This window comes from Salmo salar, chromosome 01 (genome assembly GCF_965601325.2).
Source record: "Salmo salar chromosome 01, fSalSal1, whole genome shotgun sequence".
NCBI classification, from domain to species: Eukaryota; Metazoa; Chordata; class Actinopteri; order Salmoniformes; family Salmonidae; genus Salmo; species Salmo salar.
Window position 1 is genome coordinate 93,155,983 of NC_138291.1, and position 14,286 is coordinate 93,170,268.

The 14,286-nt window shown below is 43.5% G+C and overlaps 1 protein-coding gene across 2 annotated transcripts in view; it reads right to left on the reverse strand.

Moving 5' to 3' along the window:
* Positions 1 to 14,286, reverse strand: part of LOC106610147 (protein tweety homolog 2-like) — a 98,791-nt gene that overhangs the window by 12,218 nt on the left and 72,287 nt on the right. For both annotated transcript variants that reach the window (XM_014209327.3, XM_082978158.1), the window contains 5 exons: positions 8,203 to 8,275; positions 1,852 to 1,921; positions 1,640 to 1,695; positions 399 to 491; positions 214 to 306 (listed from right to left, as the gene is read on the reverse strand). In XM_014209327.3, the coding sequence (XP_014064802.1) occupies positions 214 to 306; positions 399 to 491; positions 1,640 to 1,695; positions 1,852 to 1,921; positions 8,203 to 8,275 (385 nt within the window). The remainder of the gene's footprint in view (positions 1 to 213; positions 307 to 398; positions 492 to 1,639; positions 1,696 to 1,851; positions 1,922 to 8,202; positions 8,276 to 14,286) is intronic.

Consider the following 14,286-nt stretch of genomic DNA (forward strand, 5'->3'; position numbering starts at 1 on the left):
CAGAAGTTTTTTTTCCAAAGGGACTTAGAGTCATGCAAACATTTGACGCATGGGTGGCCCTGGGAATCGAACCCACAATCCTGGCATTGCATATGTACACAGCAGAGTCACCATCCTGTAGAACTAGATACATTGACAGTGCTGCCGTGCATTGGTATCCAGTAGTGTACTACTGTACCCATGATGTATACATGTCTGTCTACGTGACTGCACCTTGTTGAGTCCTCTACAGTCCAGTAGGGCAGTTAGCTGGTGGAGGCTAGCCTCTGATGAGTTGAGTAGGTGCTGAATGCCCAGTAGGTCTCTCTGTGGAAAAGACAAGTGTAGGATTCAGTACTCATAACATTCAACGCTTACACGGGCGGTCTCACTATAACACAGGAAAATGAAACACTGACCTCGGCGGTAGGGAAGAGAGGCACAGCGAACTGCAGCAGGCCCTGTATCTGTATCTGCATGGTGGTCAGAGACCTCTGGAAGATGGTCAGAGACTGCAAACACACACACACACAAAACAACATGTCAACTTCTGGATATTGTAATTATCATACATTAGTGGGCTTGTCAGTTTAGCTTTAGTCCAGCAGAGGGCAACAAAAGCCCAATCATTAACAGCAAGTCCGTCATCCACCAGAATCTGGTCGGTCTGCTCTGCGCGCTCCACCCCAGAACAGCCAGTAGACTGGGAACCTCATGAATTTAGCCCTAAAATGGATCTAAGGAATTCTGGCCGTAGTGTGAACGGTATGACTCAAACATTTAAATCATCAAACGACATCTAAATCAAAACAGTTTTCCCAACCATTACAAAATAGACTGGTGCAATAAGTGCCCACTGGCACAGACAGTGCTTAATTGAATTACCCCAAACCAGCAACCATAGCAGCAGCCTTCATGTATCTCCTGCCATCTAACATTGTCATTTTGTCTCGGTAGCATGTCTACGATCCAATAACTCACTTAAAGAACAGTAGTGAGTTACAAGGGCAGGCTGGCGTAGCTGAAGACACAGTACTGACAGGTTTAGTGCTCTTGAATAGATAATATGTTAAGGTGCTTCAATGTATTACAAAATGTACAATGTTGCAATTTACAGGTAGGCTGGAAATATCTGGGACAAAGGAGTCAGGGAAGTGTGTGTGTGTGTGTGTGTGTGTGTGTGTGTGTGTGTGTGTGTGTGTGTGTGTGTGTGTGTGTGTGTGTGTGTGTGTTTCTCAGTGAGCTCTGTGCTCATGTGTGTTCTGACTGAGATGGTTATCAGACTGGGTCACGCTTACCTGCACTCTGTTACTGCATTCCATTGATCCTTAGGGGCATCTTGTCTACAAGCACAGCGTATTGCTCCTTAGGGGCATGTCTACAAGCACAGCGTAATAGGAGCTGAAGTCCACTGGGTTATGGAGCTAGCTGAGGCTGGAGAGAGAAAGACTACTTCTCACTGCCTCTCACTGCCTGACACCCTGACCTAAAAACCTCCTCCTGAGAAGCTTAGAGACCTTACTGAACCCCACGAGAGAGGGAGGGAGGGGGCGAGGGAGGGAGGGAGGGAGGGAGGGAGGGCGGGAAAAAGAGAGAGAAACAGGGAGACAGAGATCAAAGCAGGTATCATTGAAACGGTGCTGGTGCTGATGAGTAGTACCTGCTGGAATGGGTTGGGGAGGGCCTGGCTGCAGTACAGATAGTAATGCACTATCTCTGTAGAGAACAGGAGACACCAACAACAAGTTAGAAAGACTCAGCAATAACATCTCTTTAAGAAGAATGTGATTATAGCCAGAGGTGGGTTTAAATCCTCTTGAAATTACAGCTTCATCAAAGTGACATTAACAGCATAATTTGTCTTTAACTCACCAGAACTGATTAGGTCCTTGGTCTGGTTCATGATGAACTTGTCTGGGGTCACACAGAAGTCACTGGTGCTCTGAACACAAGAAGAAGAGGCTAAACTAATGTCAAAGTAGACTATCAAACACATGTATGCACACCACACACACAAACTGTTCTTTGAATGCTAAATAACTCCTGGGTTTAATAAGAATACGTACAGGTTCAACTAATGAGCCTCTGTTTGTGAGTACATTGTTCCATAAGGGGGGGGGGGGAAGAGAGATTCATACCGGCTGCTCTGCTCAAACTATAATTATTCTTGTGAAGGAATTCATTATGCATGCATTCATTTATTATGTGCCCCGGCGTGAAGCTGCAGCCATCTTGCAAATGTCAGTGTTTTTTTCCCCTTTAAATGGCAGCAGTCTCCCTTCATTAAAGCATCACAACAATATCCCAACAACAGCAACACACACACACACACACACACACACACACACACACACACACACACACACACACACGGCTCATTTAACTGGGCCACACCATGCAGCCAGGATACAGCAGCTCATAGCTTTCTAATGAGATCGCTGCTTCCTCTTAATATAATGCAATCTCTGTCACACCATAGTGACGACCAGTTACTGTTAGTTTATTGGTAAGCACCACACCTGTCCTTTATTATGGTCCTGGATGATTATTCTGGCAGTCACCATCCACCTACACCCACCCACCCACACAAGGTTAATGGTGGCTAATCCACTGTGTTGACAGTAGCAACCCTAGCAGCCTAATTGTTAATGTACATTAGTAATTATCTATCTTGCCATTGTCAGGCATGAGAATGTTAGCTCCCAGGCACAGAGAGGGTAATAGAGTAGACACTAAAAGGCTGATCCTAGATCAGCACTCCTACTCTGACACGTTACATACCCATCATAAATGCACTGTTCTAACCCAAGATATGGAAGGAATCTATTTTGACCATCTTGGACCAAACAAGAGGTGAGATTGGTGTAGAAGCAGGAAGTGGTACACCACAGAGCACCCTGTGATTTGTTCCAAACATCCTTACCTCAGTTAATCTCTAAACAAACCAGGCCTGTGCTTTTAGGTCAGATACAGGGTGTGTGTGTGTGTGTGTGTGTGTGTGTGTGTGTGTGTGTGTGTGTGTGTGTGTGTGTGTGTGTGTGTGTGTGTGTGTGTGTGTGTGTGTGTGTGTGTGTGTGTTTGGATGTGTGTGTGTAATCAAACCCAGCATTTAAGTCTCAACCTAAACTACAGTCTAAAATAAATTGTGTAATATTGACATGGAATCTTTCCGTTCTGTTGTGGCCTGCAGCTAACCCTCTGGCTTATACACTATTCATTATCCATGATCCACAGCCCCAAGTCAAAACGAGGGGGGAACAACTTTCCATGATCCACAGCCCCAAGTCAAATCAGGGGGGGCGACAACGACAACAAACGAAGTGAAGAAAAGGGAACACGACGCGCCTTAGGCGTGTGGTGACTCAGCAGCATCTATGTATTTGAAAGACCCCTCTTCCTGTTTTAATAACAGAGATTTACATGCATTCAGATGCTCCAAGTTAGAAACAGAGTTTCACATGCATTCAGATACTCAAGGATAGAAAGGATAGAGGATAGGATAGAAAAAATATAGAAAAAGATTCACAAGCATTCAGATGTTTCAAGATAGACACAGAGAATTCACATGCATTCACAAGATAGACACAGAGAATTCACATGCATTCAGATGTTCCAAGATAGACACAGAGAATTCACATGCATTCAGATGTTCCAAGATAGACACAGAGAATTCACATGCATTCAGATGTTTCAAGATAGACACAGAGAATTCACATGCATTCAGATCTTCCAAGACAGACACAGATAATTCACATGCACTCAGATGCTCCAGGATAGAAACATCATCATCATTCGTTTCATAATCCCTGACAGAACATCATTGACTAGTTGGTTGTATAATGATGATTACAGATCTGGTTAACTATACACAGTCAATACAAAACATGAAGAACACCTTCCTAATATTGAGTTGCAACACACCTCAGATGATGTAAAATACGGTCTAATCTAAAGATAATGTAAAATAGGGTCTAATCTAAAAGTGATATAAAATAGGGTCCAATCTAAAGATGATGTAAATTAAGGTCTAATCTAAAAATGATGTTAAATAGGGTCTGATCTAAACATTATGTAAAATAGGGTCTAATCTAAAAATGATATAAAATAGGGTCCAATCTAAAGATGATGTAAAATCTAAAGATACACAAAAATGTGTTTTTAGATCATTGACGTTAAAGGTTAGAAAATGATAATTTATTGTAAAGAAATGATTAAGTAGTTTGACAACCCTGTTTGTAAGCTTTTAAATGATATAAAACTCAACCGTTTATCTTTTCCAGTGATGAAGACATGGATGTGTCATGATAGGGTGGTGTATGCAAAATGGGTCAACTTTGAGTACCTCTATCTCCTGAATGTTTTGCCATTCAGGTCCAAAAAGTCACTTTCTGAACACTTCTACCATGGGAAAATATGTATGGAAAGTTTCATTGAAATGAAAAGGGGTCCAAAAAACTAGCCCTTTCTCCTTTTCCAGCAGCCTCTTTTCTGTCTCCAACTCCTTCTCCTCAGTCTTTGTCATACCTAGTTTAATCTGACTCAAGACAGACATCCAATCACATTTTTTTTCAGACAGCAGTAAGGGGTAAGAAATGTTGGTTGAGAAAATACCCTCTCCATTAAAATCAAAACAAATTTTATTGGTCACATACACGTGTTTAGCAGATGTTAATGCGGGTGTAGCGAAATGATTGTGCTTCTAGTTCCGACAGTGCAGCCATATCTAAGTAATATCTAACAATTTCACAACATATACCTAATACACACAAATCAAGGTAAAGGAATGGAATTAAGAATATATAAATATATAGACGAGCAATGTCAGAGCCGCATAGACTAAGATAGAGTATTACAGTACAGAATACATTATATAATTCTTAGATGAGTGTAAGATATGTAAACATTATTAAAGTGACTAGTGTTCCATTTATTAAATTGGCCAATGATTTCAAGTCTATGTATATAGGCAGCAGCCTCTCTGTGCTAGTGATGGCAATTTAACAGTTTAATGGCCTTGAGGTAGAAGCTGTTTTTCAGTCTCTCGGTCCCAGTTTTGATGCACCTGTACTGACCTCGCCTTCTGGATGATAGCGGGGTGAACAGGCAGTGGCTCGGGTGGTTGATAGCCTTGATGATCTTTTTAGCCTTCCTGTGACATCGGGTGCTGTAGGTGTCCTGGAGGGCAGGTAGTTTGCCCCCGGTGATGCGTTGTGCAGACCGCACCACCCTCTGGAGAGCCCTGCGGGTGTGGGCGGTGCAGTTGCTGTACCAGGCGGTGATACAGCCCGACAGGATGATCTCAATTGTGCCTCTGTAAAAGTTTGTGGGGGCTTTAGGTGACAAGCCACATTTCTTCAGCCTCCCAAGGTTGAAGAGGTGCTGTTGCGCCTTCTTCACCACGCTGCCTGAGTGGGTGGACCATTTCAGTTTGTCAGTGATGTGTATGCCGAGGAACTTAAAACTTTCCACCATCTCCACTGCTGTCCTGTCGATGTGGATAGGGGGGTGCTCCCTCTGCTGTTTCCGGAAGTCCATGATCATCTCCTTTGTTTTGTTGACGTTGAGTGAGAGGTTATTTTCCTGGCAACACACTCCCAGAGCCCTCACCTCCTCCCTGTAGGCTGTCTCGTCGTTGTTGGTAATCAAGCCTACTACTGTTGTGTTGTCTGCAAACTTGATGATTGTGTTGGAGAAATGCTTGGCCACGCATTCATGGGTGAACAGGGAGTATGGGAGGGGGCTGAGCACGCACCCTTGTGGGGTCCCAGTGTTGAGGATCAGCGAAGTGGAGGTGTTGTTTCCTACCTTCACCACCTGGGGTGGCGGCCCGTCAGGAAGTCCAGGACCCAATTGCACAGGGCAGTATTCAGACCCAGGGCTTAGAGGGTACTATGGTGTTGAATGCCGAGCTATAGTCAACAAACAGCATTCTTACATAGGTATTCCTCTTGTCCAGATGGAATAGGGCAGTGTGCAGTGTGATGCCGATTGCAACATCTGTGGACCTATTGGGGCGGTAAAAAAATTGAAGTGGGTCTAGGGTTTCAGGTAGGTTGGAGGTGATATGATCCTTGACTAGTCTCTCAAAGCACTTCATGATGACAGAGGTGAGTGCTACGGGGCGATAGTCATTTAGTTCAGTTACCTTTGCATTCTTGGGTACAGGAACAATGGTGGCCATCTTGAAGTATGTGGGGGCAGAAGACTGGGATAGGGAGAGATTGAATATGTCCGTAAACACACCAGTCAGCTGGTCTTCACATGCTTTGAGAACGCAGCTAGTGATGCCGTCTGGGCCGGCAAGTGTTAACATGCTTAAATGTCTTACTTACGTCGGCCATGGAGAAGGAGAGCCCACAGTCCTTGGTAGCGGGCCGCGTCAGTGTTATCCTCAAAGCGGGCAAAGTGTTTAGCTTGTCCGGAAGCAAGACGTCGGTGTCCGTGACGTGGCTGGTTTTCCTTTTGTAGTCCGTGATTGTCTGTAGACCCTGCCACATAAGTTTCATGTCTGAGCTGTTGAATTGCGACTCCACTTCGTCTCTATACTGACGTTTTGCCTGTTTGATTGCCCTGCGGAGGGAACGACTACTCTGTTTGTATTCTGCCATATTCCCAGTCACTTTGCCATGGTTAAATGTGGTGGTTCGCGCTTTCAGTTTTGCACAAATTCTACCATCTATCCACAGTTTCTGGTTAGGGTAGGTTTTAATAGTCACAGTGGGTACAACATCTCAAAATGGAGCAATTGTTGAGTGTTTAAGCAGCACGAGTACTAGCATCGATATGCTGATAGAATTTAGGCAGCTTTTTCCTCAAATGTGCTTTGTTAAAATCCCCAGCTACAATAAATGCAGCATCAGGATAATGTATATGGTTTCCAGTTTGAATAAAGTCCAGTGAAGTTCCTTGAGGGCCGTCGTGGTATTGTCTTGCGGGGGGATATACACGGCCATGACTATAACCAAAGATAATTATTTTGGGAGATAATACGGTCGGCATTTGATTGCGAGGTATTCTAGGTTGGGTGAAAAAAAGGACTTGAGTTCCTGTATGATGTCTCTCTGGAAAGAAACCCTTGACCTGAGCTCGTCAACTTTATTATCCAGGGACTGAACATTAGCGAGTAATATACTCGGAAGCGGTGGGTGGTGTGTGCGCCTCCTAAGTCGGACTAGAAGACCGCTTCGAGTACCTCTCCTTTGCCGGAGTTGTTTTGGGTCAGCCTCTGGAATAAGTTCAATTGCTCTGGGTGGTGCGAACAAAGGATCCGCTTTGGGAAAGTTGTATTCCTGGTTCTAATGCTGGTAGTGCTGGTGAGATACCGCCGCTCTGATATCCAATGGGTTCTTCCTGGCTGTATGTAATAACACATAACATTTTCTGGGCAAACAATGTAAGAAATAATACATAAAAAAACAAAATACTGCAAAGTTTGCTACGAACTAGAAGCGAGGCAGCCCTCTCTGTTGGCGCCATCTTGATAGTACTATGCACTTGCAATAGTACTTGTCTATGTAAACGAAATATGGCTTTACGTTAACACATTGTGAATACGTATTCAGAGCACATATAAAGGCATATCCCTAAGGATTTCTGCCGGAAAACTATTTAATGTGATTTCTCTCAAACTCACACATGCACGCAGAGTATAGACTCACACACACACTCTACAAGAAGACTTTCAAAGTGAGAGTGAACACTCATGGCCCCAAAGCAATTTGTCTTAGCTGTCAGCCATGGTGAGAATTGATTAGCACAGTAACAGTTGGACATGGTCCTGAGTTGTTTAAAAATGGTGCCATGTTCCCTAGATCAGGGCTCTCCAACCCTGTTCCTGGAGAGCTACCCCCTCCTGAAGGTTTTCACTCCAACCCTGTTCCTGGAGAGCTACCCCCTCCTGAAGGTTTTCCCTCCAACCCTGTTCCTGGAGAGCTACCCCCTCCTGAAGATTTTCACTCCAACCCTGTTCCTGGAGAGCTATCCCCTCCTGAAGGTTTTCACTCTAACCCTGTTCCTGGAGAGCAACCGTCCTGTAGGTTTTCACTTTAACCCCATTTGTAACTAACCTGGTTCAGCTTATCAACCAGCACATTTTTAGAATCAGGTGCTCTAGATTAGGGTTGGAGAGGGTAGCTCTGGATGGCAGGATCCGGCTGTATGTTTGACACCCCTGGGGTATAGGGTTCCATTTGGAACACAGGCCTCAGAGTCAAATTAGCTCACCACAGCAGTGGCCAGGTCAGCTCCCAGAGACGCCCAGCTCAGGATCAACGTCAGCACCCCAAACACCATCATACTGCAGGGACACAGAGAGAGAACTTTAGGTATTATTACACTGTTAATAACACACTATAATAATTATAACACTGGCCAACAAACATTAGAACTCTTCAAATTGCTATAGTCATAGTGTAGTCACCAAGTATGCAGTCATCAAGGATGTGATAATCAAAGATGATATCATTAGTGATGGGGGAATATCTTGAACATCAAATTGCAATAAAATCATAGCATCAAATCACAATACATATCGGTCCCTCAGTATGGTGATAATATTGTATTGTGAGGTCCTTCAGTATGGTGATATTATGGTATGGTGAGGTCTCTCATTATGGTGATAATATGGTATGGTGAGGTCTCTCAGTATGGTGATAATATTGTATTGTGAGGTCCTTCAGTATGGTGATAATATGGTATTGTGAGGTCTCTCAGTATGGTGATAATATTGTATTGTGAGGTCCTTCAGTATGGTGATAATATGGTATGGTGAGGTCTCTCAGTATGGTGATAATATGGTATGGTGAGGTCTCTCAGTATGGTGATAATATGGTATGGTGAGGTCTCTCAGAATGGTGATAATATTGTATTGAGAGGTCCTTCAGTATGGTGATAATATGGTATGGTCAGGTCCCTCAGTATGGTGATATTGTATGGTCAAGTCCCTCAGTATGGTGATATTGTATGGTGAGGTCACTCAGTATGGTGATAATAAGATATGGTGAGGTCCCTCAGTATGGTGATAATATGGTATGGTGAGGTCCCTCAGTATGGTGATAATATTGTATTGTGAGGTCCTTCAGTATGGTGATAATATGGTATGGTGAGGTCTCTCTGTATGGTGATAATATTGTATTGTGAGGTCCTTCAGTATGGTGATAATATGGTATGGTGATGTCTCTCAGTATGGTGATAATATGGTATGGTGAGGTCCCTCAGTATGGTGATATTGTATGGTGAGATCCCTCAGTATGGTGATAATAAGATATGGTGAGGTCTCTCAGTATGGTGATAATATTGTATGGTGAGGTCCCTCAGTATGGTGATAATAAGATATGGTGAGGTCCCTCAGTATGGTGATAATATGGTATGGTAAGGTCCCTCAGTATGGTGATAATATGGTATTGTGAGGTCCCTCAGTATAATGATAATATGGTATGGTAAGGTCCCTCAGTATGGTGATAATATGGTATGGTGAGGTCTCTCAGTATGGTGATAATATGGTATGGTGAGGTCTCTCAGTATGGTGATAATATGGTATGGTGAGGTCTCTCAGTATGGTGATAATATGGTATGGTGAGGTCTCTCAGTATGGTGATAATATGGTATGGTGAGGTCTCTCAGTATGGTGATAATATGGTATGGTGAGGTCCCTCAGTAAGGTGATAATATCGTATGGTGAGGTCTGGGCTGTTACTCTGCCTCGCCATTCAAAAGTCCTCTCTCCGGAGACTGAGAAAGCTCTTTAGAGAACAGCATATGAAGAGTAGGAGAGATGTCAGGGCGCATCATCTCGGCTGTCCTCCAGTCGATAACAGCCTCTTTACGACTTCATGATGCAGGCAATGAGATACGCATCCTGTCTGCTCCCTCCAAACCATCCCCCCATGGACAGACAATAGGAAATGCATTTCTTTGCCCCTCTCGACCCCCCACTAACTCCAATCCACCCCCTCTCCACTTATGAACTAATGCCTTCAGGAAATTACATCATCACCATGTGACCACAACCTTGTAGTGCAGTGGAAACGTGTGTGTTTGTGTGCATATACATAGTGTGTGTCTACGTACACTACCGGTCAAAAGTTTTAGAACACCTTATTTTTACTATTTTCAAAATTGTAGAATAATAGTGAAGACATCAAAACCATGAAATAACATATATGGAAACAAGTAGTAACCAAAAAAGTGTGACAAGGTGAGACAGGGAGCACAGAGGGCCAAGATGAGTTACATGCTTACTATATGCTGAGTGTGTATGATGTGTGTGTATATTTGTATTTATTATAGATCCCCATTAGCTCCTGCCAAAGCAGCAGCTACGCTTCCTGGGGTCTGACAAAATTAAGGCAGTAAACATGTATTAATCACATCTTTACTAATGCTGCAGAAACGTGCTTTAAAGCAGTATCAAGATCCATCAGATGTAGTGATCACAATACAGTTGCCATATATAGGAAAATCAAAGTTCCAAAGGCTGGGCCTAATAGTATATAAGAGGTCATGCAATAAGTTTTGTACTGATTCCTAGGTTGTAGATGCAAAGAATATTTGTTGGTTTGCGGTGTGTAATGAGGAGCAAACACAATTTCCCCCCAAACTTTACTAAGGGTTGGTCACAGGCTGATTGGTCGGCCATTTGAGCCAGTAAAGGGGCTTTACTATTCTTAGGTAGCGGAATGACTTTTGCTTCCCTCCAGGTCTGGGGGCACACACACTCCAGTAGGCTTGAATTGAAAACATGGCAAATAGGAGTAGCAATATCGTCCCCTATTATCCTCAGTAATTTTCCATCTAAAAACTGTCAGACCCCAGTGGCTTGTCATTGTTGGTAAACAATCATTTTCCCACACTCACAATTCCAAATTACAATGCTTGTCATTCATAATTAGGTCAGATATACTTGGATGTGTAGTGTCAGCATTTCTTGCTGGCATGTCATGCCTAAGTTTGCTAATCTTGCCAATGAAAAAAATAATTAAAGCAGTTGGCAATATCAGTCAGTTTTGTGTTGAATGAGCCATCTGATTCAATGAATGATGGAGCTGAGTTGGACTTTTTTCCCAAAATTTCATTTAAGGTGCTTTAAAGCTTTTTACTATCATTCTTTGTCATTTATCTTTGTTTCATAGTGTAGTTTTTTATTTTTTTTATTTAGTTTAGTCACATGATTTCTCAATTTGCAGTATGTTTGCCAAGCAGTTGTGCAGCCGGACTTATTTGCAATTTATTTTGCCTCATCCCTCTCAACCATACAATTTTTCATTTCCTCATCAATCCACGGGGATTTAACTGTTTTTACAGTCATTGCATTAATGGGTGCATGCTTATTAGCAACTGGAATAAGCAATTTCATAAATGTGTCAAGTACAACATCTTTTTGCTTCTCATTACACACCACAAACATATTCTTATTCACATATTCTTTACATCAACAACACAGGAATCACTACAAAACTTATTGTATGACCTCTTATACACTACATTAGGCCCAGCCTTTGGAACTTTGGTTTTCCTAGATATGGCTACAATATTGTGATCACTACATCTGATGGATCTGAATACTGCTTTCAAGCACATTTCTACAGCATTAGTAAAGTTGTGATTAATGCATGTCGGTGATTTCATTCATGTTCTGTTTGTAACTACCCTGGTAGGTTGACTGATAACCTGAACCAGGTTGCAGGCACTGGTTACAGTTTGAAGCTTTTTGTTTGAGTGGCCAGCATGATGAAACCTCTCTGTTGATATGACATAAATGATCAAGCATTTCACACATGTTATCCAGATACTGACTGTTAGCGCTTGGTGGTCTATAGCAGCTTCCCACAAGATTGGGCTTTAAGTGAGGCAGATGAACCTGTAGCCATATTACTTCAACAGTATTTAACATGAGATCCTCTCTATTCTTTACAGGAATGTGGTTCTGAATATAAACAGCAACACCTCCACCACTGGCATTTCTATCTTTTCTGTAAATGTTATAACCTTGTATTGCTACCACTGTATCATCAAAGGTATTGTCAATGTGCATTCCTGAGTCAGAATATGAATGTCATATGTTACTAGCAAGTTATTAATTAACCTTGTTTCTTAAGCTACTTATGTTAACATGGGCTATTATGAGCACTTTTCTGGGATGCTTGCTTGTTTTCATTGCTTTACTGGGAAGCTTAGCAGAAGTAGATATGCTTATGTTATTTATTTTAGTGCAGGGTGAGCTGCACACAGTGGACTTCCTACTAGGGCACACAGCCTCAGTGATAACAGCATACATCTGATTCATAGGTACATGATTGCTACATACAATAGCTGTAGGATCAGCAGAGGCATTCAGGGCAGTCAGAGGGACATCAATTAGGTTACTTACATTGTGTCTACCAATGCCCCTGGTATAATGTACATTTGCGAAAGCATTATGATGACTCAGCGACACAATGGTAGGGATTAACTGAGCTGGGCTTGGGTCATTGATAAGTCATTGTCCCAACACAGACTTATAATGCTGTGAAAGGATCCATGAACCCAAATGATTTGGGTGTATACCATCGTCCTTATAAAACGTGTTTTGTTTACAAAAGGTATCGAAATTGTCAACAAAAGTTACACCCATTGAACTGCAATAATCACGTAGCCAGTTGTGAAGAGAAATAATCCTGCTAAAGCATTCAATGCCACAATTCAGAGAGGGCACAGGACCAGATATGATGGGTCTTTATTAGAGTCTAGCAAAGTCAATCAGCTCTTTGAAATCCAGTTTCAACTGTTCAGAGCTGCCCTTCATAATGTCATTAAAACCCACATGGACTATGATGGAATCGATGTCCATGTCCTGGTGTAGTACATACGGGAGCAGCTTAGTAATGTAATTTACACAAGCTCCGGGATAGGACATTGTTTTTGCACCAGGAACAGTCACATTTCTTACCATGGAGCTGCCCAAAATCACAGCTGGCGAGAAAGATGAGGAAATCCAACCACTCCCATGCTTCACAGGATGGTGCAGGTCTCTGACAGATGGAGTAGCCCTGCTCAATCCAGAGCAGGGACGGAAGGTTGCCGACGTCGACTTCGAAATTGTAGGGGAAGGAGTTGGAATAGGCATAATGGCCGAAGACACAGGTAACCCCCCCAGTGACGAAGGTGCAGGAAGATCAGGCTCCAGGGTGGCAAAATTATTCGTTGTTTGTATCCGCTCCGGGCCTCTCGTTGGGAGTCTAGACAGCTTTGCGGGAGGCCGCTGTCTTCCCAGGCTCGTGACATGCGACCATCATCGATTGCTGTGCTCCTTCTTGCTGTGCTCCTTCGACTCCACTATCAGATGGGGAGGAGAGGCAGGAGATGACTCCCCTGGTGAATGAACTCCAGGCAACACCGGCCAGTCGGATAACGACAAGACAGAGATGCATCCAACATGCACGAATGCCGTCCAGCAACCGGCGTAGAAAAGGTAAACACTCCATGCAGGCTAGCGACCTGCATGGTAAAGGAAGCCACCTCAAGCCTATAATCGTCGACAAGAAAACAATTGCCACATTGGAACTCTGAACGATCCAGTTTGTCCCTCACAAACGTAGTAGATAAGCTCCTACAGCACTGGAAACCTTCATTTTTTTGGCACCCTCCTTGGGTTGTGCCGTGGGGGAGATCTTCGTGGGCTATACTCGGCCTTGTCTCGGGGTAGTAAGTTGGTGGTTGGAGATATTCCTCTAGTGGTGTGGGGGATGTTCTTTTTTCAAAGTGGCTGGGGTTATATGCTGTCTGTTTGGCCCTGTGCAGGGGTGTCGTCGGACGAGGCCACAGTGTCTCCTGACCCCTTCTGTCTCAGACTCTAGTATTTATGTGCCAATAGTTTATGTGTCAGGGGGCTAGAGAGAGTTCCCCCCCCCCAGTCCACCTAGTCATGCTGCTGCTCCAGTTTCAACTGTTCTGCCTGCGGCTATGGAACCCTGACCTGTTCACCGGACGTGCTACCTGTCCCAGACCTGCTGTTTTCAACTCTCTAGAGACAGCAGAAGCAGTAGAGATACTCTGAATGATCAGCTATGAAAAGCCAACTGACATTTACTCCTGAGGTGCTGACCTGTTACACCCTCTACAACCACTGTGATTATTATTATTTGAACCCGCTGGTCATCTATGAACAATTGAACATCTTGGCCATGTTCTGTTATAATCTCCACTCGGCCACCCCTCATAGCCTGGTTCCTCTCTAGGTTTCAGCCTTTCTAGGGAGATTTTCATAGCCACTGTGCTTCTACACCCGCATTGCTTGCCGTTTGGGCTTTTAGGCTGGGTTTCTGTACAGCA